The following is a 24,613-nucleotide window of genomic DNA, read 5'->3' on the forward strand; positions in this document are numbered from 1 at the left end:
AAAAATATTTAATTTTTTAAACAAAGAGAATATATATCACACAAGATAGAGTGAAGGAGTTCTCCCAATAAGAGCAAAATACCTCAGATTAACCAAGAGAAAGAGTCCTTGAGCTCAACTAAGGGCAAATTTCTCAAAGTCTCTAGAATAGGAAGCTGGGGATGGTTCATAGTAGAGACTACTAAAATCTATTTTCTACAAGATTTTCTACCAGCTCTGTATGAGGCAAGAAGTTAAAAGTTGAGGAGAGGACAAAGGAGAGCTTCCTCCTTCTTTTCTAGTAAGATTAATCCCAAGGGCTGACCTGCAAAACTACATTATCTTTGTCCCACACTGAGAAATTCAGATTTCATGAGTCTTAATCTATGTCTTGAGTTGACAACCAGGATTGGCACCAGCTGGGTTTCACTCCCCTTTTCTTCAGGTCAAGTATAACAGCTATTCATGCTGGCCCCCTGCCCTACATCCTCCCTTTGTCTGGCCTGGATCAGTGTGATGCTGCTTTTTGCAGACTTGGTATGTCCTATGTATACTGCAACTGATTGTAAGCAATAGTTAAAAGGATGGGGAGCCCATGCTTTCCAGCTATTATCATATGAAGCCATAATACTATGGGAGTTGAGCTATATGCTTGTAAAGAAAGAGAACCAAATAAGACCTCTTTGAGACAGACAACAGCTTTGTGCTATCTGGTTAGCAGGTGATTCTTCCCTGTTTATAATTGGCTCGCTCTGTGTTGTGTACACTTCTGGATAAGTCTTTGTGCATTGGACTGTGCTGTTAGCTGAATTAATCCTTAGGGAAAAAAATGTATCAGATAGTTGGGCAGTAACAATTGCATTGTGAGATTGTCTTTGAATTTGCTTTGAAATTCATTGTTAGGGGAAGAGTTAATGATAAAGTATATAATTGTTCAGTTGTTTTTCAGTCATGTCTGAAGATCATGTTTGATACTTCATTTGGAGTTTTTTTGGCAAAGATTTTGGAGGGGTTTGAAATTTTCTTCTGTAACTCCTTTTTAATAGATGAGGAACTGAGGCAAAGAAGGTCGAGTGATTTAGCCAAAATCACACAGCTAGTAAATGTCTGAGGCAGATTAGAACTCAGGAAGAAGAATCTTCCTGATACTAGACCTAGCATTCTATCCACTGTGCCACCTTACTATTTTATAAAATAAAGTAAAAAGAGCTTCATAGAAAATAAAATATATCATTTGATCACAAAGAAAATTAAGAGTGGTTGCACAAGGAAAATGGATACAATTCAAATTAGAAAGATACATCTAATTGGAAAAAAATTGTTGCAGCATTTTTTTCACATAGAAGATCTCATTTGTAAGATATATAAGAAAAATAATTCAGATTTATAAGAATAAGACCTTTTCTTCATTTAATAATCAAAGGATATGAATAAAAAGTTTTCAAAGGAAGAAATCCAAGCTATTGATAGACATATAGGGAAAAAATGCTTCATCCCATTAACAGAAATTCACATGTTCTTATTTTCTACCTTGTACCATTAGTTCAGTCAAGATGACAACAGAGGAGAATGCCAAATATTTGCTTTAGGAAAACATTCATACTAGCTCACTGCAGCAGGGCAGTGAATTGGTCCAACCATTCTGAAAAGCAATTTGACTAGGTCCTATAATTGTGCTTATCTATTAACTCAGTTATATCACTACTAGGCCTATTCCCCGAAGAGATCAAAGAATAAGGAAAAATATTCCTATATACAAAAAATATTTTAGCAGTTCTTTTTATGGTACCAAAGAATTGAAAACTAAGGATATGTCCATATATAGGTGAATGGATGAACAAATGACATCATTTGAATGTAATAATACCATAAAGAAAAAAGAAAGTTTAGAGAAACCTGAGAAAAACTTATATGAACTGAAACAGAGTGAAATGAACAGAAGTAGGAGAAAAACCTATGCAGTAAGAGCATTGTAAATTTTGAAGTACTTAAGAACTCTTTATCTATGCAATGACTATTTTCTAAAAACCAATATAGAAGCATACTGTCTTCTTCATATTAGAGATGTGATGGACTTAAGATATAGAATAAGGCATATATTTTTGACCATGGCTAAAATATTTTGCTTGACTACTTATATTTGTTACAAGACTTGACTTTTTTCCCCATTTGGCAATTTCGATAGGCAAAGAAAGAAACTAAATGTTTATTCATTTAAAAACCCAGTGTTATATTTAGGGATTGCCTATTGAACCCATCCTCTCTCTCTCAAGAGTGCCTCTGGTCAAAGGCACCATATTTACACTAAAATCACTTATGTCAGAACTCACAAAGGACTTATTTTTGTATCTTCTAGCACAATACCAGTGTCTTTGACATAGTAAGAAAAAGAAAAGAATAAAAAAGAAAATACAAATAAATAAATTTTAAAAACAAGACATAGTAAACACTTCATGAATGTTTACTGACATGAGTCATAATAGTAGAAAAACAAAAAAGCTGTGAATCAAGAGTTCTGACTTTGCCTCTGGCTTTGCCATCATAGGAAAGCCATTTAATTTCTTGTTGACTAACTTCTTCAGCAATAAAGAAGAAAGATCTGCTGTTGCATTTGAGAGACTAGTATCTGAACCCTCCAGATTTAACACTTAGGGCACCACATGTAGAAGCAAAAGAATTTAGTACAAATCTTGACTGCTCTTTACTAAGATTGTGAGCAAGCCCTCTTAACTTGTTAGACTTCACTTTCTTTTTGTATAAAATGAGAGAATTAGACCAAAATGATTCTTTATCCTTCTAAAATATTTGTAGGGTTTTTTAAATTAATTATAAAAGGGCATATTAATAGAATGTATTCCTTGTACTGCCAAGATTGTTTTAGTCTTCTCCTATTGAAGCAATATATTACAAAATTGCAAATCTCCTTTAACATGCCACAACTCTAGTCATATATAAAAACACAAATTTTCGTAATGTTCTATATTCTTCTAGTGAAGAAGAATATGCACTACTCGTGGTCAGGAGCTATTCTTCATTTTACCTTTATATTTCTAATATAAAACCTTGCATAAAATAAGTGCTTAATAAATTTTAATCAATTTTTGAGAAGTATCCAGTAGTACTTTTTAATAGTAGATGGTTAAATATAACTTAAAGTCTAGTAACTGATAATTAAGAGAGATTTTTAAGGATATTCAATTAAGAACCTAACATCATATTGTTGATTTTTTTAAAATCCATTTATTGTAGAATTCTCTTTTTCCTCTAGGACGCAATAGACAGGGTGACCGAGCAACTAGGTTTACAACCTTGGCCATCTCAGAAAAAAAAGGTTACAGAGTTTTATAATCAAGTCCAGGTAAATATAGGATTACATTTTCGCAAGCCATTGTCTTATATCCTAAAAGATTATGTCAGAGAGATGGGGAGGGAAAACTGGTAGGTAAAATGCTAGTTTCTACTTAAGTGATTAATTGATAACTCTTTCATGAGGAACATAAGTGTCTCAAAAAAGAGAGAGAGTGCTAATAGCTCTTTTGTCATAATGACTGTCTCTATCCAAAGGATTGTTGCTAAAAAAAAAAAAAAGAAAGAAAAAAAAAAGAAAAAAGAACAAAGAAAGAAAGAGAGAGAGAGAGAAATTAATACCCAACTCACTACTATTTCAAGTGGGTTTATTGTGCTGAATTAGGCTCAGTCACTGAAAAATCCTGAGGTTAGATTATTGAGGGTCAGTTTTCCTACTTTTTCTGATGATTGATTGCATGGCTCATTCTTGCTTAGCTGACTTTAATTAGAATTTGCATATTTCCATTGTGCCTTAAATATAGAATCAGGCCAAAGCTGAGATAAAAGCAGAAATCCAACTATCTAATTAGATCTACTTGCTTTATTTATTCTTCTTAATGGTTTCCAGATATGTCCTTGTATTTTCTGGTTACTAAGCTTTCTGTCCCCATTGTGAGAAACTAGAGCAAAGCTTAAATTATTTAGCAAATACATGGTGCATACACATATTACCATAGGAGAGTAAAAAGAACTCAATGCACAAGCAAATTTGCTGCCTTTGCTTTTCCCTTGTTGTTGCTCTCTAGATATTTCTCTGTACTTCTGTGAATAGTTGGTCCTTTGTTTGGTCCCAATTTCAGTACAGAGATCAGAATTAAAGATTAAAATTTCATAGAATCTCAGATTTTTGATAGTTGAGAGACCTCAGCAATTATCCAATTCAACTCGTAATAAAGGAATGCTTTTTTTGTTGTTTTATTTTTTAAAAAAAATTAGTATTTTTTATTTTTCCCCAGTTAAATTTAAAACAATTTTTAACATTTATTTTTAAAACTTGTGAATTCCAGATTCTTTCTCTTCCTCTTGTACCTCCTCATTGGGAGTGTGTTTCCCCACAGTCTTCTATTTGAAAGTCAGATTTTCTGTTCACCTCAGGTCTTCTCACCAAGAATGTTTAGAAATGCATTGTTTCATTGAATGTCCTTTTTTTCCCTGAAGGATTATATTCAGTTTTACTGGGTAAGGGATTCTTGGTTGTAATGTAAGCTCCTTTGCCCTCCAGAATCCTAAACTCTCCAATCCTTTAATGTAGAAGTGCTAAATCTTGTGTTATTCAACCTGTAGTTCCACAGTACTTGAATTGTTTGTTTCTGGCTGTTAGCACTATTTTGTTCTTGACCTGGGAGCCCAGGAACTTGGCTATAATATTTCTGGGAGTTTTCATTTTGGAATCTCTTTTAGGAGATGGCCAGTGGATTCTTTCAATTTTTATTTTAGCCTCTAATTCTAAAAGATCAGGATAATTTCCTTTGACATGTTTTTGAAAGATGATGTCTAGGCTCTTTTTAAAAGTCATGGCTTTTATTGAAACTATTTCTAGCCATATGAAAAGATGCTCCAAGTCATTATTAATCAGAGAAATGCAAATTAAGACAACTCTGAGATACCTCTACACACCTGTCAGACTGGCTAGAATAACAGGGAAAGATAATGCAGAATATTAGAGCAGATGTGGGAAAACAGGGACACTAATACATTGTTGGTGGAATTGTGAACACATCCAGCCATTCTGGAGAGCAATTTGGAACTATGCTCAAAAAGTTATCAAACTATGCATACCCTTTGATCCAGCAGTGTTACTATTGGGCTTATATTCCAAAGAGATCATAAAGAAGGGAAAGGGATCCGTATGTGCACGAATGTTTGTGTCAGCCCTCTTTGTAGTGGCCAGAAACTGGAAACTGAGTGGCTGCCCATCAATTGAAGAATGGCTGAATAAATTGTGGTATATGAATATTATGGAATGTTATTGTTTGGTAAGAAATGACCAACAGGATGATTTCAGAAAGGCTTGGAGAGACTTACATGAACTGATGCTGAGTGAAACAAGCAGGGCCAGGAGATCATTATACATGGCAACAACAAAATTATATGGTGATCAAATCTGATGGACCTAGCCATCCTCAGCAATGAGATGAACCAAATCAGTTCCAATGGAGCAGTAATGAACTGAACCAGCTATGCCCAGCAAAAGAACTCTGGGAAATGAGTAAGAACCATTACATTGAATTCCCAATCCCTATCTTTTTGCCCACCTGCATTTTTGATTTCCTTCACAGGCTAATTGTACAATATTTCAGAGTCCGATTATTTTTGTACAGCAAAATAACTGTTTGGTCATGTATACTTATTGTGTATCTAATTTATACTTTAATATATTTAACATCTACTGGTCATTCTGCCATCTGGGGGAAGGGGTGGGGGAAGGAGGGGAAAAATTGGAACAAGAGGTTTGGCAATTGTCAATGCTGTAAAGTTACCCATACATATAACCTGTAAATAATAGGCTATTAAAATAAGATTAAAAAAATACATTCCCTACCTATAGTTTAAAAAAAATCATGGCTTTTAGGTGGACAAATAATTTTTAAAATTCCCTTGCCTGGTTCTCTTTTTCAGTTTGCTATTTTTCCAATGAGATATTTCACATAGGGAAAAACAGGAGGCCGGGATTGAGACACCTGATTTCTTATTGGGAGAGGGGATCAAGAGACACTGAGGTGGCAGGGAGGAGGGGTAGTTATGTGGCATTTTTTAAGTCAGATGATAGTTGGAAGGATGTGTATTGCTTACTTGCATTTGTTTCTCCAGTACTTAGTATAGTACCTGGTACAAGGGCTTATCCTTTTTAAGGGCTTAAAAAATGATTTTTTATTTCATTTTATATGACATTTCTTATTTATATTTTAATTTTCTCTATGTTCCATCATAGTATATTGTATATAGTGTATTTGAATAAATGTTTGTTGTATGACTGAATCTGGGAACAGTCATAGATAGAATCAAGAACTAATAAGAATTTATTCCCTTCCATAAAAGTTAACCACTTTTATCCATTTTCCCCAATGATTTATAATTTGATTAGGATTGTAACCACATATATATTTTCCCAAGTTGTTATTTAAATTTTTTACTTGAAGAAATTCTTCTCCTTAGAATATATTTGGTTTTAATCATTAGCATTTACATTGAGAAAATATTTATTATGTTGAAAGGATATAAGTAAAATGGGACTTTTACATCTTGGGAAGGAGCTAATCTTTATAATTTGGTTTTTAGGCTTCTATTGGTGTGATGTTAGTAGGTCCAACAGGAGGAGGGAAGACTACAGTAAGAAAAATTTTAGAAAATGCTTTGATTGTTTTACCTACTTTAAGCACATTTGCAACTGAAGAACAGGAAAAGACTCCACAGGTAAGGGCACCAATACATGAAATATTTAATAGAATTCTTTTAAGGGTTTAGCATGCACAACTTCTTTAATTCAAAAACAACGAAATACCCCCTCCCAGTTATCCTGAGTGATGTGCATATATTTTATGTCACATAACCAATGTTTCAAATTAAAAATTCTCTAGCTTTACCTCTCTAGATGTTTATGTCAAACATCTCACTTTTCTTTATTTCTTTTCCCTGATCAAAATTCAGTTAGATTATTAGACAACTATTCCTCTCCTCTTATTTTCTTTATTCTACTCTCTTTTCCTCCTCTCTCCTCCCTTATCCCATGGAATGATAAATCAGCTGGATCATAGGTGCCCTCTTTCTTCCTGTCAGTATTCATTTTTGGCTTCATAGTACTCTTCTCCCCCACCCCCAACCTTCCATGTAAGCTGTAATCAAAAATAAGCCCCTTCTCACAAGTGTTAACCATGATACATTCTGAGCTGATCTTTTGAAAGTCTTCTTAGGTGCTAGCTCCCTGAAACGAATGAAAAGTGAGGAGAGAAGGGCTTATCAAACAGCTAAGAAAGACGGAGAAAGAACCACAGCCTTTGGCAGCCCCTTCACACTGCCCTACAGTTCCAAGCTTACCATTTTAGGATGATGGGATAGATGGGAGTTATAGCACTCTATATCCCATATCCCCATTTTCCATAGGAAAAGGCTTCCAATTTGTTGCATTGGAGATCTCTACTTTTTCACATCCTTCCCTGTCTCTCTAACATCAAACAGAGATGTTTTAGGCAAGTGAAGTATTCATAGAACCCTATTAAAAATATGGGAAAGCTGAACTGCATGGATACCCCTGCTTTATAGGAATATGACCTTCTTTAAGTCTCAGTCTGACTTTTTAGCTACTACTCACTACTTTCCAAAAGGAAAATCCAAGTAATTCGGATGAATTATACACATTGAATTTGTAAGTACAATTGTTTATTGATATGTGTGTTTGCATATATATTTATGTCAAGCTATAATTTTTAGTTATTTTAATAAAGTTGTTAATTTTGTTATAATATTTTGTGATTAAACATTCTTTTTAGTGAATTAAGGATCATATTTTGGTTGCAGGTTCCCATGTCTCAATTTTCCATAATAGACTTAGTCACCAAGTATCAGGTTACATCGCATTTTTTTTCCCCAGGGATGTAACTTATCTTTCTAATGAACTTAAATAATGCTCTTTTTGACTTTTTACATCACTTTTTTATCTGATTATAATGTTGTTTATCTTATACTCAGATTATCAAAGGACAGAAATTATATTTGTTTACTTTAGAAATTATTGGGGAGGGTGGGTTGAGTATATATGAATAATTAGTGTCTTCTGGAAAGATGATGCCAGGAGACTCAGTAGGTGAGAAGGAAGTTTCTTTTAGCCAGCTTGACAGTAAACAAATATTGGATTCGATTTTATTTGAGTATTGAAAAAGAATGAGTTTGGTAACAAAGTAGAAGGAAACTTTTGGTGTTTGAATAAGAGATTTCAATGAGCAAGACAAAATTACATTGAGGATACATGTTTGAGTTTGGCAAGTGGTCCAATATAGCAGAGAATGTGTTAAGAGTCAAGAAAGATCTTGACAGGTTCAAATCCTGCTCTGACAATTTCTGCTATACCCTAAGCCAGTCACTTACCTCTCTGAATCTCAGTTTTCTCATCTGCAAAATGGCAATAAAAATCTTAGAATACTGTTAAGAGTTCAAATGTTGGAGTTTGTTCTTCTCAGGGCACAGCCGGTTTAGAGGCTTAGAGCCCTTCGGATGTCTCCAAATCCAAAGGTTCTGTCCTTCAGCCTCTGCCTCTGCTTTCTTCTGCCTCCAACAGAGATGGCTTCTGGCGTAGCTCTACTGAAATCCGTCAAAAGTGTTCTCTGCAGCAGAGTCGTTTCTCTCGAGTCTAGCGCGATCAGCCAGCCAAGAGGAAAAAAGTGTATTCTGGAATGGCTGTCTCGCCTTATATGTGAACCTTCTGAGAGAATGGGATTATGGGTTTTCTCCCATAGTGCTCTCTGGCCCAAAGAGCTTTAAGGTGTGGTGTAGAAAGTGTACTTTTTGAAGCTAGCATACTTGTGGAGTCCAATGAGTAAAGGTGGGAACACAAGCCTTGTCTTGATTAGTTCTACTTAGTACCTTGTTTCAGGTTCTGGCCAAAACAACTTCTTGTAAGATTAGATCAACTCTAATTACTTAGCAGTTAGTAAGGATTCCAACATCTCCCCCTTTCTTTTGTTTTAAAACATAGGGGGTTTCTGAGGGGGTACACATAAATCCATCAATATGGGCCAGAACTTTGTAACAGATATACATGGTATACATAAATCCATCAATATGGGAGGCATTATACATAATTTACATGAGCACATAGCAATATAACACAGGCTAGTAGTAATGTAACAAATAACAAGAATCAATCTGAAAATTTACACATGTCCATAAGTCCTAGAAACAGTCCAATAGGATTCCATTGTCCATTAGTTCATGTGCCAGGAATCTAATAATTCTTGTGAGCACAATCAGCAACAGAACCACCCGATATTTCTTGGGTCTTCTCCTTTGTTTCAAGGGTCTGCTCCATCTTTCTGCGATGGACAAGGCGAATGCGGCTCGTAGGCACCCATCTGATTCCTTCTCCACCTGTAGAGATGCAAGCAAATCCTCTCCCCCAAGCAGTTAGCCTATCTGGTCCCTTCCATTCACCACTTTCTGGGTCTCTCCACATCACCTGGCGATTATCTAAAGATAGTGGAGCTGCTCGCACTGGACACTGCTCTTCTGGTGGGTTATAAAACCTGTCTGCTGGAGCCAGTGCATCTTTATCAAAGATTAAAAAATTAATGGTATAGAGAACTAAATTTAGAAGTTCTCTAGGGTTACCCGTGGCTCCCCCTTTCTTTTGTTTTTGGAGGAGTGTCTTAATGTCTCTGTTTCTTCTTTCTACTATTGCTTGACCTTGAGGATTAAAGGGTATGCCAGTAGTGTGTAGAATCTTATACTGTGCACAAAAGTGTTCAAAATGTTTGGAGGTATATGCCGGTCCATTATCTGTTTTTATTTCTTGTGGCACACCCATAATTGCGAATGCTTGAATGAGGAATTCAGTGACCACTCGGGCTGTCTCTTTTGCTGCTGGTATGGCAAAAGTGAATCCTGAAAAGGTGTCTACCACAACGTGGATAAAAGACAGACGACCAAAAGATTTATAATGAGTCACATCCATTTGCCAGATTTCATTGGGTCTCAAACCACGAGGGTTCTTCCCTGGAGGCAGTGTAGGAGCGTGGAAGGGAAGGCAAGCTGTACAGCTTTTCACTATGCTCCTAGCTTCTTCTCTTGTAATCCCAAATTGTAAACGCAAAGCTCGAGCAGCCTGATGGTATTTAGAATGGGATTCCTGGGCCTCCTGAAATAAAGGCGTACTGGCCAACATAGTTAAAAGGCTATCTGCCTTTGAATTTCCATCAAAAATAGGACCTGGAAGTCCACTATGTGAATGGACATGCAGGATATAAATCTTTCCTGGATGCTTTCTCACTTGCTCTTGAAGTTCTTTAAAGAGCTGATATATATTAGAAGCTGCAAATTTTATTTGGGCTGTGGCAATTCTTTGTACCACACCTACTGAATAGGCTGAATCAGATATTATATTTATGTCGCCTGGGTAATAAGTGAGAGCTAGCATGATCGCATATAATTCGTTCTGCTGAGTGGACTGAAAAGGAGTTCTGACTACTCTTTTTACGGTTAGATCATGAGAGTATACAGCACAAATATTTTGTTTGGCTGCGTCTGTAAAAATGGTTAGTCCTTCAAGAGGAACCTTAGAAACCTTCTCCTCAAAAATCCATTGCCAATTATGCAGTAGTCTGGTTATCTTTAATGGAGATCCATGTGCAAAATTTGGAGCCATGGCCAATAAAATCTGCCACTCTGGGATGGTTTCACAGCATACATTAATTTGTGCATTTGTATAAAAGGTGTATATCTTGTCAGGTCTTGTCCCAGATAATTGTACTGCTCGCTTAATGGCCTTTAATAGAATTCTAGCCACAAGCACTGGGTAAGGCGTAAGGCTTTGTTCTGGTTGTGCTGGGAGGTTCACCCACTCTATCACACTGTCTCCTTGATGAAGGACTGCTGTGGGTGCTTCTTTCGTAGCAAAAACTGATATTTCCAAGGGTTTTTGAGTTACTCTCTCAACTACATTGGATAAAGCCAGTTCAACTTCTCTCAAGGTCTCTTGAGCTTCTTTTGTAAGCTGGCGTGGTGAATTTAAAGCAGTGTCTCCCCTTAAAATGTCATATAGGGGTTGCAATTGATTGGTAGTTAAACCTAATACTGGACACATCCATTGGATATCTCCTATTAATTTTTGGAAATCATTTAAGGTGTTCAACCTCTCTGTTCTTAAAGACAGTTTTTGTAGTGTAAGTGCCTTAGGATATATTTCATATCCTAAATATTGAAAAGGAGCATGCCTTTGAATTTTTTCTGTAGCGATATGAAGTTTGTAGTATCTTAGTGTTTCTATGGTTTTTTGTAGACATGCTTCTAGAATTTGTTCCTCTGGTGCACATCCCAATATATCATCCATATAATGTAATAGCATAACTTTTGGAAATGCTTTTCTTATTGGAGCAAGAGCAGCAGCAACATACATTTGACACATAGTGGGGCTGTTCTTCATACCCTGTGGCAAAACTGTCCATTCATATCTTTTATAAGGCTCAGCTAAATTGACACTGGGCACCGAAAAAGCAAATCTCTTCATATCCTCCTTATCCAGAGGAATGGAATAGAAACAATCCTTGATGTCTATAACCCAAAGAGGCCATTCTCTAGGAAGCTGAGTAGGAGATGGAAGTCCAGGCTGAAGAGTTCCCCTAGTTTCCATCTGTTCGTTCACTTTTCTTAAATCAGTGAGCATCCTCCATTTTCCCGATTTCTTTTTTACAACGAACACTGGTGAATTCCAAGGACTTAGAGAATGTTGTAAATGCCCTTGTTCAAGCTGCTCCTGTACTATATCTAATAAGGCCTGAATTTTATCGCTACTTAAGGGCCACTGTTCTATCCACACTGGTGTATCAGTTTTCCATTGGATAGGAATAGGTGAAAGTGTTGGCAGGCCTTCAACAGCAGCCCTGCTTAAAAAACCGAAGTACTCATTTTTAACCCCAATTGTTGTAAAACGTCTCTTCCCCACAGATTGATGGGGATTTTTTCAACTATAAAAGGAGTAAAAACTCCTGTTTTGCCTTCAAAAGTCCATCTCATAGGGGCAGCACTAACTTCAGCTGCTATTGATCCTCCTACTCCAGACATATAGGTATCTGCTTTAATCTTTGGCCAATGACTGGGCCAACTGGTACCTCTAATAACTGTACGATCCGCACCTGTGTCTACCAATCCTTCCAATGGTAGGCCATTTATATAGATAGTGAGCATAGGTCGGTCAGCCGTTACTGCTGCTGTCCAGTATATTTCTGGTTTTTGTGGTCTGGAGTCAGAACCTGGGTGACTATCACGAGGCTGCTTATTAGGATTCTGTATGAGTAAACCTGATGCTACTACGTCTCCTGGGTGATAAGTCACACATTGACTACCTGTATTAGTGACTGGGATATTATCTACACATTCCCCAGTTTCCCACATCAGTGTGTGGATGGACACTGTTTTGTACATACAAGGAGGTGAAATGGTCAAGCCTACTGTGCCTGGAGGTAAGGGATCCATAGGCTGGAGAGGAACAGATTTCACCTCTCCAGGGGGTATCTCAGTTGTCCCAGCTGCATACAGCTCTATTCTCCCCAATTGTAATTCCCTTCTGCCATCAGGTTGCTTCCTGGCTGGTTGACTGTGTAATCCCCTTCTCCATCATATGGCTTTCTGGCTGATTGGTCATGTCTGGGTACTGGACTTCTAGGCACTCTCTGGGTGCACCATTGGCTGCCATCATGCCCCAAGTGTTTTTTGCCTTGGGCCCTGGGGCTGGGCCCCTCATCCCGTTTCCCTGAATCTGTCTGCATTCTGAGGCCCAATGGAAGCCTCTGTTGCATTTTGGACATGGGGTTTGGGGTCTTGTTCTCCCACCTTGTCTTCCCATTCTATCTCTATACCAACATTGAGCTTTCAGATGTCCTACTTTTCCACACTGAAAGCATCTACGAGTCTCTCTGGAAGTCCCTTGCCAAGAGGGATTCTGTCTTCTCATGTTTGGATTTTGGGAAGTCTGCATCATAGCCTGGCTATAAAAGGCACCTGTGCCCACTGTGGCACAGCGTCTTATGAGTTCCTCTAAAGGAGCATCCTTGCGCAGTCCTAGTATAATTCTTCTGCAAACCTCATTAGCATTTTCCTTAGCAAGTTGCCTTATCAAAATGTCTGTTATTGCATTTTCTCCATTTGTTCTTATGATAGCTGTCTGCAAGCGTCCCACAAAGTCAGCGAAGGGTTCATTTGGCTCTTGTGTTATTTTTGTGAAGGCCCCCCTTTGTCGTCTTTATTGTGAAGAGAAGCCCACGCTTTGATAGCATTATCAGCAATTTGCTGATATGCTGCTACAGAATAACCAATTTGTGCTGCGACATCTGCATAAGGACCGGTACCTGTTAATAGGTCACAGGTGATTGCCGTATGAACTCCACTTTGAATATTTTGTTGGGCTTGTATCCTACAGAGCTCACTATATTCAGAAAGCCACAAGTAGTTCTGTCCAGGTTCTAGGCATATTTTTGCTATCGATTTCCAGTCATTAGGGGTCAAGATTTCAAAAGACAAATTTTGTAATAGCATCGTAACATAAGCTGATGTAGCCCCATAAAGAGTGCAAGCTTTTTTCAGGTCTTTGAGGATTTCTATATCAAAAGGTGAGTATCTTCTACTTTCCTGACCTGAAGAATTAAACTGTTGAATTACAGGAAAAATGTGGTGTTGAAATTCTGATACATTTTTCCCTTCTTCTCTGGCCTTAATTAGTCCCTTTTGCAATCTACTCAAAGGAGCAGCTGGATGCTGGGGGGGAGGTGCTGGATGCCGGGGGAGAGGTGCTGGATGCTGGGGAGGAGGTGCTGGATACTGGGGGGAGGTGCTGGATGCTGGGGGGAAGATGCTAGATGCTGGGGGGGAGATGCTGGTGCTGTCACTGTCCCCCCCACTACCCCTCCTCCTCCATCCCGGAGGGTGGAGTTGATGAAGGAGAGTCAATTACCTGCTCCTCAGGTGGGGCTGAGGCTGCCTCAGATTCACCCCACCCTTGAGCCTCGCTTAAGTCTCCCTGCCCTGTGGGGATATGGCCATTAATCTGTTCTTTGTCTTCCTCCTTTATCTCAGGCTTCCCCCTTTGGCTATCCTGGTATTTTAAGGCCATCTGTATTGTATTGTATAAATAGAACACTGCAATGGAAACTGAACGAGGACCGTTTTCATTGTTATATGCAGAGATCTGTTGACCAACCAATGCCCAGTTTTTTAGAGAGATTTGCTTTTCCTCTAAGAACCAAGGGGAGGTGCGTTTTAATGTAGCCAGAAGTCTAGCTGTCTGTCCCCAAGTTACAAGTAGCCCTTGATCTTCTATCAGCTTAAGCAGGCTTTCTATAGCACCACTCTTGGGTGGTCTGGGGTTGGGGGGGTTGGGGTGGGGGATGGAGAATCTTTACCTAGGATCTGTCCCATTTCAGCCAAAAAAGGTTGTACTCACTCAGTTCCTGGTCACTGGAGACTTCTTCAGTGAAAGTAGGGTCCTTGGTTCCCACGCTTGGGCGCCAAATGTTAAGAGTTCAAATGTTGGAGTTTGTTCTTCTCAGGGCACAGCCGGTTTAGAAGCTTAGAGCCCTTCGGATGTCTCCAAATCCAAAGGTTCTGTCCTTCAGCCTCTGCCTCTGCTTTCTTCTGCCTCCAACAGAGATGGCTTCTGGCGTAGCTCTACTGAAATCCGTCAAAAGTGTTCTCTGCAGCAGAGTCGTTTCTCTCGAGTCTAGCGCGATCAGCCAGCCAAGAGGAAAACAGTGTATTCTGGAATGGCTGTCTCGCCTTATATGTGAACCTTCTGAGAGAATGGGATTATGGGTTTTCTCCCATAGTGCTCTCTGGCCCAAAGAGCTTTAAGGTGTGGTGTAGAAAGTGTACTTTTTGAAGCTAGCATACTTGTGGAGTCCAATGAGTAAAGGTGGGAACACAAGCCTTGTCTTGATTAGTTCTACTTAGTACCTTGTTTCAGGTTCTGGCCAAAACAACTTCTTGTAAGATTAGATCAACTCTAATTACTTAGCAGTTAGTAAGGATTCCAACAGAATACCTAGCATGTAAGATCATTTTAAAGATCAAAGTGCTATATAAATCTTTTTTTAATAAACAAAAGTAATGATGGAGAGTTCTTAGTCTTTCAAAACATATAGGGTGTCTGCAAGATGTAAGGTTGGAGAAGATGACTACAAGATTCCATTATGTCAGGTGGGTCTGTTTTTTCCATTTGAAAAAATTACAATCTCTTCAGCTTTAAGCAATGAAAAGATAGTAGAAGAGCCTGGAGGTTACTAAAAATAAATATAGGTGAGGAGGAGGTGGGGTACAACAGGGTTAATGTCAGTATTATGTAATTGATATGCCATCAGAAAAGTCAGTTGAAAAAAAGAAAAGAGATGTTGATAAAGATTATTTTAAAGACTCTTATTATCTTTGGTTAATAATGCAGGGACTGCTTGGATAATATTTACACAGATTGTATTAAAAAAGAATACTATGTATGTTTTTGTTCATGTTTTTTTTTTCCCTGCAGGGTTATTTGAGGAATTTTCAAAATGTTTGATATTGTGTATTCTAATTAGTTTTAGTAAACATGTGATTTTTAATTTTTCTTAATAGCTGTACTACTGGTATAGTATAAGATCTGCTTTTTATGAAAAGATTGTATTTTGAACTTAGGTTCAAGATCTATACTATCCATTTTACCCCCAAAAATATTAATTGCAATTGAAATTAACAAATTATAACTTCTTTTATGTCTATGCACTCGTGGTTTTTCTAAAACAAATGTTGGTCTATTTTAGGTGACGGGAAAAAGTGGGAAAGTAGAGATTTTCACTTTAAATCCAAAATGTATTACTCTTGGTGAACTCTATGGTCAAATGGGTACGGACAACGTGGAATGGATTGATGGATTATTGTCATCATCAGTGAGAAAATTTGTAAATTATGGCACTAAAAAGAAAACAAAGAGGGAGTTAGAGCTTGAAGGAAATTTACACATTTCGGATTTCCCTAATGTAAGTATGAGATCATTTTTATACTAATTCCAGGACTTAATTTGTTTTATATAAGTAACTTTTTTGAAGTCTTATATAATGAGGACCTATTAATTCAATTTATTAAAAATGTATTAAGTTCCTCCTACATTCAAGGTTCTATGAATGCAAAGATAGTTGTGATGCAGAATATAGTTTCAATCTACTGGAAAAAGATAATACATATGCAACAATAACAACAAAAAGCTTATAAAAGGGGCACTATGATAAATGTGGAACAAATAAGTGATGCAGTGGAGCCAGAGTCATGAAGATTTTTCTCCACAAGTTCAAATCTGCCTCAGACATTGAATAGCTATATATTCTGACAATTCACCTAATGCTTTTTCTCTATTTCCTCTTCTATACAATGAATTGGAGAAGAAAATGACAACCCCCTCCAGGATTTGTGCCCAAAAAAATATACTCAATTGGAATCATGAAGAGTCAGACAAGACCAATCAAAATAAATAAGTAAATGAATTAATGAACAAATAAATAAATAGATAGATGAATGAATGAATGAATGAATATGGGTAAATGTAAAGAAGTCTAGGTACAAAACAATTAGAAATTTGAAAAGGGAGAGAGATCAGTTTCACCTGGAGGGGAGGTAAAATTAAGAAATGCTTCATAATAAATAAATAAATAAATAAATAAAGACTTCAAGAGTTGGATCTTGAAGGAATAGATTTCAGATGATGGAGATTTCTGAAGTGGGCAAGCTGCATGTGGACAAGAGGACATTCTAAGCATGAGAGGCAGTGTGAATAAAATTTTGATTGAGAATGAGAAAAGAAGAGTAATTCAGTTTGGCTGGAGTCTAGAATATATGAAATAGAATACTGTCAAGTAAGGTTAAAAAGGTAGATTGGAAATAATATCATAAATGTCAGATTCTAATGTTTGTACTTTTTAAAGAGACAGTGAGGAGGCATGGAAAGTTTTTTAATAGAGAAGTAATACAAAATATGATCAGAGTGATGAGACAAGAAAGTTTCTCTGCTCAGGATGTGAAGGACATTGAACAGATAATAAATAAATAATTAGAGACAGGAAAATCATTTAGAAGGCTTTTAATTGATCAGCCAGTATCAGTAAGACCTGAATTAGAGTGGTTTCAGTGTGAATTGAAAAGGAATGGAGTGTAAAGGGCTGAAACTCTGAATAGGTGTACTGGAATCAGACAACTGAGCATTTAAGGCTAATTACTTATTGGACAATACTCTATTAACATGTGCTTGGAAAAATGGCCTTTTTCACTATTCTGTGCTGGCTCACTCTTTTGGTGTATACAGATAATTGTAGGAAGGATTAGGGGGTGAAGTAAGACAACCCAGAGTCATTTTAAAGGAGGAGAAGGAGAAGGAAAGTTGGTAGGTGGAGAGCTTGTCCCAGTTTTGTCGATCCCCTTCACTTCTCCCCCTAAAGACCAAGGACTTTTGCTTATCCTAACTCCAGCTGATTCTGAGGCTTCCAGGGAGCTAACTCGGACTTCACAATGGAGTTTTTTAAAAAATCTTTCAAAATTAGAATTGATGAAATTCATCAATTGATTGGATATGGAAATGACAGAAAACACAGTAGTAAGTATACTGAGATAAGAACTTAGCTGACTTTGATGACCATGTAACAAAGTACAGCAGCACTTCATATTCTTGATTAGTACTGTCCATTTTTCCTGACTGTTTAGGCTTGGATGATCTCCCTTCTCATCTTCAGTTCCTAGATTTCCTGCTTTCTTCAAAAATTAAGCAAACTTTCTGGTAGCAACCTTTCCTGACTTCTCCATTTTTCCTTCCCCTCATATAATCCCCACTGAGGTTATTATACATATACATACATATCATATATACATCTATATATATATATATATATGTATAGATATGTGTACATATATACATAAATACACAGACACACATATGTGTACTTAGAATAGCATCTGGAGAGCCTCGGACTTCCGGTTAAGATGGCGGAGAGGAGGCTCACAGTTGCATAAGCTCCGTGCTTTCTCTCACTATCCACTTCATTACAAGCCTCTGAATCAATGCTTGACTGAAAAAAACCCACAAATAGTTACCAAGAGAAGCCATCCTTGAGATCCGCCAAGAAAGGTCTGTCTTTACTGGAGGGCTGGGGCGGTTTTAGATCGGGCGCAGGCGGCGGGCAGCAGCAGTGAGAGCACGGGAGCAGACTGGAGAGGGGGTGGAGAGTGATCGTAGCCGTTTCTGCGGGGAGAGCTTTGCTACAGGTTTGGATACTTTCCTCCGGCAGCAAGTCAACAGCCCAGCAGAGAAGCTAAAAACACCGGGGCTGAAGAATACAACCCCAAACAGCTGGAGTCTCTCAGGACCTGGCCGCCCCCCCCTTCCCCCCCCTCAGTGACTCAGCACGCTCTGGGATCTCAGAGCGCAGGCGCAGCACAGTCCTGCTAGTGCCTCACTGCTGCCCCCTGCAGTCTGTAGAGGAAGCTCGATAACACACCCAGCCCCCCCCCAAAGAAAGACTCCAGTTTTTTCTGTTTTTCTTTGGTAGTTTGTCTCTGATTAATAGACAGAATGAGCAAGAAGCTGAAGAGGACTTTAACCCTTGACAGCTTCTACACAGATAGAGAGCAGACTCTAAATCCTGAGGAGACTAAAAACAGGCAGTCCCCAGGTGATTCCCCAAAGGAGGAGATTGTCTGTTCCTCAGCACAGATGAACCTCATAGAAGTGATTAAAAAGGCTCTCACAAGGGAGCTAGAAGAAAAATGGGGAAAGCAGAGTGAGGCTTGGGAAAAGGAGAGGGAGGCTTGGCAAAAGAGCCTGGAGAAGTCAGTTAAAGAGAGAGTGGATAAAGAAGTAAAATCCTTGAAAAATAGGATTAGTGAACTGGAAACAGAAAACAGCTCTCTAAAAAACAAAATTGGCGAAATGGAAAAAAATTCCACAGAACAAAAGAACTCAATGGACAATTAGAGAAAGATTTTAAAAAAGTGAGTGAAGAGAATACTTCACTGAAAATCAGAATTGAACAAGTGGAATTGAATGACTCGAGGAGACAAGAAGAATCAGTCAAGCAAATCCAAAAAAATCAAACAATGGAGAAAAATGTGAAATACCTTCTGGGGAAGACAACAGACCTGGAAAACAGATCCAGGAGAGACAATCTGAGAATCATTGGACTCCCAGAAAAACATGATGAAAAAAAGAGCCTGGACACTGTCTTCCAGGAAATTATCAAAGAGAACTGCCCAGAAGTCATAGGAACAGAGGAAAAAATAAACATTGAAAGGATTCATCGATCACCCACTGAAAGGGATCCTAAAATCAAAACACCAAGGAATATAGTGGCCAAATGCCAGAGCCCTCAGATGAAAGAAAAAATATTGCAAGCGGCTAGAAAAACCCAATTCAAGTATCAAGGAGCCACAATAAGGATCACCCAGGATCTGGCAGCATCCACATTAAAAGATCGAAGGGCCTGGAATATGATATTCCGAAAGGCTAAGGAACTTGGTATGCAACCAAAAATAACTCACCCAGCGAGAATGAGCATCTTTTTCCAGGGAAGAAGATGGACATTCAACGAAGTAAGCGAATTTCATCTATTTCTGATGAAAAAACCAGAACTTAACAAAAAGTTTGATCTACAAATATAGAACTCAAGAGAAATCTAAAAAGGTAAAGATTAATCTTGGGAACTATATTTTGACTATATAGATGTATAAAGAATACATGTATACCTTGTTCTAGAAATTGATGTGGAAAGGACATTGTACCAGAAAAAGGGTAAAGTGGGGGTAGTACATCTCATGAAGAGGCATAGGAAACCTATTATATCTGAGAGAAAGAATGGAGGGGGATGAATATAGTGGGTATCTTACTGCCTTCAGAATTGGCTTTAAGTGAAAAATCTTAAGACATATTCAATCTATGGTGAAACTTCTCCCATCTCATTGAAAAGTGAGAAGGGAAAAGTGGAAAGGGAAGGAATAAGCTAAGCGGAAGGGAATACGGGAACTGGGAGGGAAAGGGGTAAGATAGGGGGAGGAACTCTAAGGCGGGGGGAGGGACACTAAAAAGGGAGGGCTGTGAGAAGCAAGGGGTGCTCACAAGCTTAATACTTGGAAGGGGGGAAAGGGGAAAGAAGGGAGGAAAGCATAAACCGGGGTTAACAAGATGGCAAGTAATACAGAATTGGTCATTCTAACCATAAACGTGAACGGGGTAAACTCCCCCATAAAGAGGAAGCGGTTAGCAGAATGGATTAAAAGCCAGAATCCTACAATATGTTGTTTACAGGAAACACACCTGAAGCGGGGAGATACATGCAGGTTAAAGGTAAAAGGTTGGAGCAAAATCTACTATGCTTCAGGTGAAGTCAAAAAAGCAGGGGTAGCCATCCTGATCTCAGATCAAGCTAAAGCAAAAATTGACCTAATTAAAAGAGATAAGGAAGGACACTATATCTTGCTAAAGGGTAGCATGGATAATGAAGCACTATCTATATTAAACATATATGCACCAAGTGGGGTAGCATCTAAATTCTTAAAAGAGAAACTAAGAGAGCTGCAAGAAGAAATAGACAGTAAAACTATAATAGTGGGAGATCTTAACCTTGCACTCTCAGAATTAGATCAATCAAACCACAAAATAAATAAGAAAGAAGTCAAAGAGGTAAATAGAAAACTAGAAAAGTTAGATATGATAGATCTCTGGAGAAAATGTAATGGAGACAGAAAGGAATACACTTTCTTTTCAGCAGTTCATGGAACCTATACAAAAATTGACCATATATTAGGACATAAAAACCTCAAACTCAAATGTAGTAAGGCAGAAATAGTAAATGCATCCTTTTCAGACCACGATGCAATGAAAATTACATTCAACAAAAAAGCAGGGGGAAGTAGACCAAAAAATAATTGGAAACTAAATAATCTCATACTAAAGAATGATTGGGTGAAACAGCAAATCATAGACATAATTAATAACTTCACCCAAGAAAACGATAATAATGAGACATCATACCAAAATGTATGGGATGCAGCCAAAGCGGTAATAAGGGGAAATTTCATATCTCTAGAGGCCTATTTGTATAAAATAGAGAAAGAGAAGGTCAATGAATTGGGTTTGCAATTAAAAATGCTAGAAAAGGAACAAATTAAAAACCCCCAGTCAAACACTAAACTTGAAATTCTAAAAGTAAAAGGTGAGATCAATAAAATTGAAAGTAAAAAAACTATTGAATTGATTAATAAAACTAAGAGTTGGTTCTATGAAAAAACCAACAAAATAGACAAACCCTTAGTAAATCTGATTAAAAAAAGGAAAGAGGAAAATCAAATTGTTAGTCTTAAAAATGAAAAGGGAGAACTCACCACTAACGAAGAGGAAATTAGAGCAATAATTAGGAGTTACTTTGCCCAACTTTATGCCAATAAATTCGACAACTTAAATGAAATAGAAAAATACCTCCAAAAATACAGCTTGCCCAAACTAACAGAGGAAGAAGTAAATATCCTAAACAGTCCCATCTCAGAAAAAGAAATAGAACAAACTATCAATCAACTCCCTAAGAAAAAATCCCCAGGACCAGATGGATTTACATGTGAATTCTACCAAACATTTAAAGAACAATTAACTCCAATGTTATATAAACTATTTGAAAAAATAGGGATTGAAGGAGTCCTACCAAACTCCTTTTATGACACAGATATGGTACTGATACCTAAACCAGGTAGGCTGAAAACAGAGAAAGAAAATTATAGACCAATCTCCCTAATGAATATTGATGCTAAAATCTTAAATAAAATATTAGCAAAAAGATTACAGAAAATTGTCACCAGGATAATACACTATGACCAAGTAGGATTTATACCAGGAATGCAGGGCTGGTTCAATATTAGGAAAACTATTAGCATAATTGACTATATCAATAACCAAACAAACAAAAACCACATGATCATCTCAATAGATGCAGAAAAAGCATTTGATAAAATCCAACATCCATTCCTAATAAAAACACTTGAGAGCATAGGAATAAATGGACTTTTCCTTAAAATAGTCAGGAGCATATATTTAAAACCATCAGTAAGCATCATATGCAATGGGGAAAAACTGGAACCTTTCCCAGTAAGATCTGGAGTGAAGCAAGGTTGCCCACTATCACCATTATTATTTAATATCGTATTAGAAACACTAGCCTCGGCAATAAGAGTCGAGAAAGATATAAAAGGAATTAGAGTAGGCAATGAGGAAACCAAACTATCACTCTTTGCAGATGATATGATGGTATACCTAGAGAACCCCAGAGATTCTACCAAAAAGCTATTGGAAATAATTCATAATTTTAGCAAAGTAGCTGGCTACAAAATAAATCCCCATAAATCCTCAGCATTTTTATACATCACCAACAAAACCCAACAGCAAGAGATACAAAGAGAAATTCCATTCAGAATAACTGTTGATACCATAAAATATTTGGGAATCTATCTACCAAAGGAAAGTCAGGAATTATATGAGCAAAATTATAAAAAAGTCTCCACACAAATAAAGTCAGACTTAAATAATTGGAAAAATATTAAGTGCTCTTGGATCGGCCGAGCGAACATAATAAAGATGACAATACTCCCTAAACTAATCTATTTATTTAGTGCTATACCAATCAGACTTCCAAGAAAATATTTTATTGATCTAGAAAAAATAACAACAAAATTCATATGGAACAATAAAAAGTCGAGAATCTCAAGGGAATTAATGAAAAAAAAATCAAATGAAGGTGGCCTAGCTGTACCTGATCTAAAATTATATTATAAAGCAGCAGTCACCAAAACCATTTGGTATTGGCTAAGAAATAGATTAGTGGATCAGTGGAAAAGGCTAGGCTCACAAGACAGAATAGTCAATTATAGCAATCTAGTGTTTGACAAACCCAAAGCCCCTAACTTCTGGGAAAAGAATTCATTATTTGATAAAAACTGCTGGATAATTGGAAATTAGTATGGCAGAAATTAGGCATGGACCCACACTTAACACCATATACCAAGATAAGATCAAAATGGGTCTATGACCTAGGCATAAAGAACGAGACTATAAATAAATTAGAGGAACATAGAATAGTTTATCTCTCAGACTTGTGGAGGAGAAAGAAATTTGTGACCAAAGATGAACTAGAGACCATTACTGATCACAGAATAGAAAATTTCGATTACATCAAATTAAAAAGCTTTTGTACAAATAAAACTAATGCAAACAAGATTAGAAGGGAAGCAACAAACTGGGAAAACATTTTCACAGTTAAAGGTTCTGATAAAGGCCTCATTTCCAAAATATATAGAGAACTGACTCAAATTTATAAGAAATCAAGCCATTCTCCAATTGATAAATGGTCAAAGGATATGAACAGACAATTTTCAGAGGATGAGATTGAAACTATTACCACTCATATGAAAGAGTGTTCCAAATCATTATTGATCAGAGAAATGCAAATTAAGACAACTCAGATACCACTACACACCTGTCAGATTGGCTAAGATGACAGGAAAAAATAATGATGAATGTTGGAGGGGATGCGGGAAAACTGGGACACTAATGCATTGTTGGTGGAGTTGTGAACGAATCCAACCATTCTGGAGAGCAATCTGGAATTATGCCCAAAAAATTATCAAATTGTGCATACCCTTTGATCCAGCAGTGTTTCTATTGGGCTTATATCCCAAAGAAATACTAAAGAAGGGAAAGGGACCTGTATGTGCCAAAATGTTTGTAGCAGCCCTGTTTGTAGTGGCTAGAAACTGGAAAATGAATGGATGCCCATCAATTGGAGAATGGCTGGGTAAATTGTGGTATATGAATGTTATGGAATATTATTGTTCTGTAAGAAATGACCAGCAGGATGAATACAGAGAGGACTGGCGAGACTTACATGAACTGATGCTAAGTGAAATGAGCAGAACCAGGAGATCATTATACACTTCGACAACGATATTGTATGAGGACATATTTTGATGGAAGTGGATTTCTTTGACAAAGAGACCTGAGTTTCAATTGATAAATGACGGACAAAAGCAGCTACACCCAAAGAAAGAACACTGGGAAACGAATGTAAACTATCTGCATTTTTGTTTTTCTTCCCGGTTATTTTTACCTTCTGAATCCAATTCTCCCTACGCAACAAGAGAACTGTTCAGTTCTGCACACATATATTGTATCTAGGATATACTGCAACATATCCAACATATAAAGGACTGCTTGCCATCTGGGGGAGGGGGTAAAGGGAGGGAGTGGAAAAGTCGGAACAGAAGTGAGTGCAAGGGATAATGTTGTAAAAAAAAAAATTACCCAGGCATGGGTCAATGTCAATAAAAAGTTATAATTTTTTTAAAAATTAAAAAAAAAAAAGAAACTGAAAAAAAAAATAGAATAGCATCTGGCACATAGTAAGAACTTAATATTTCTTGCCTAACCCCTTCTCACTAAAGAAAGAGTCCATTTTAAAATGGAATTAATTACATTATTATAGAGGAAGAAGAAAATATAATTTTAAAACTAACAAAAGAAAGTATTACAAGACAAGTA

General features: G+C 37.3%; 1 protein-coding gene across 1 annotated transcript in view; it reads left to right on the top strand.

The window, feature by feature from the left end:
* DNAH14 (dynein axonemal heavy chain 14) overlaps positions 1-24,613 on the top strand; it is a 386,173-nt gene that overhangs the window by 189,048 nt on the left and 172,512 nt on the right. Inside the window, exons 36-38 of the mRNA XM_051996560.1 lie at positions 3,248-3,337; positions 6,607-6,741; positions 15,819-16,034. Of these exons, the coding sequence (XP_051852520.1) occupies positions 3,248-3,337; positions 6,607-6,741; positions 15,819-16,034 (441 nt within the window). The remainder of the gene's footprint in view (positions 1-3,247; positions 3,338-6,606; positions 6,742-15,818; positions 16,035-24,613) is intronic.

Source organism: Antechinus flavipes, chromosome 4, assembly GCF_016432865.1.
Source record: "Antechinus flavipes isolate AdamAnt ecotype Samford, QLD, Australia chromosome 4, AdamAnt_v2, whole genome shotgun sequence".
Taxonomy (NCBI): Eukaryota; Metazoa; Chordata; class Mammalia; order Dasyuromorphia; family Dasyuridae; genus Antechinus; species Antechinus flavipes.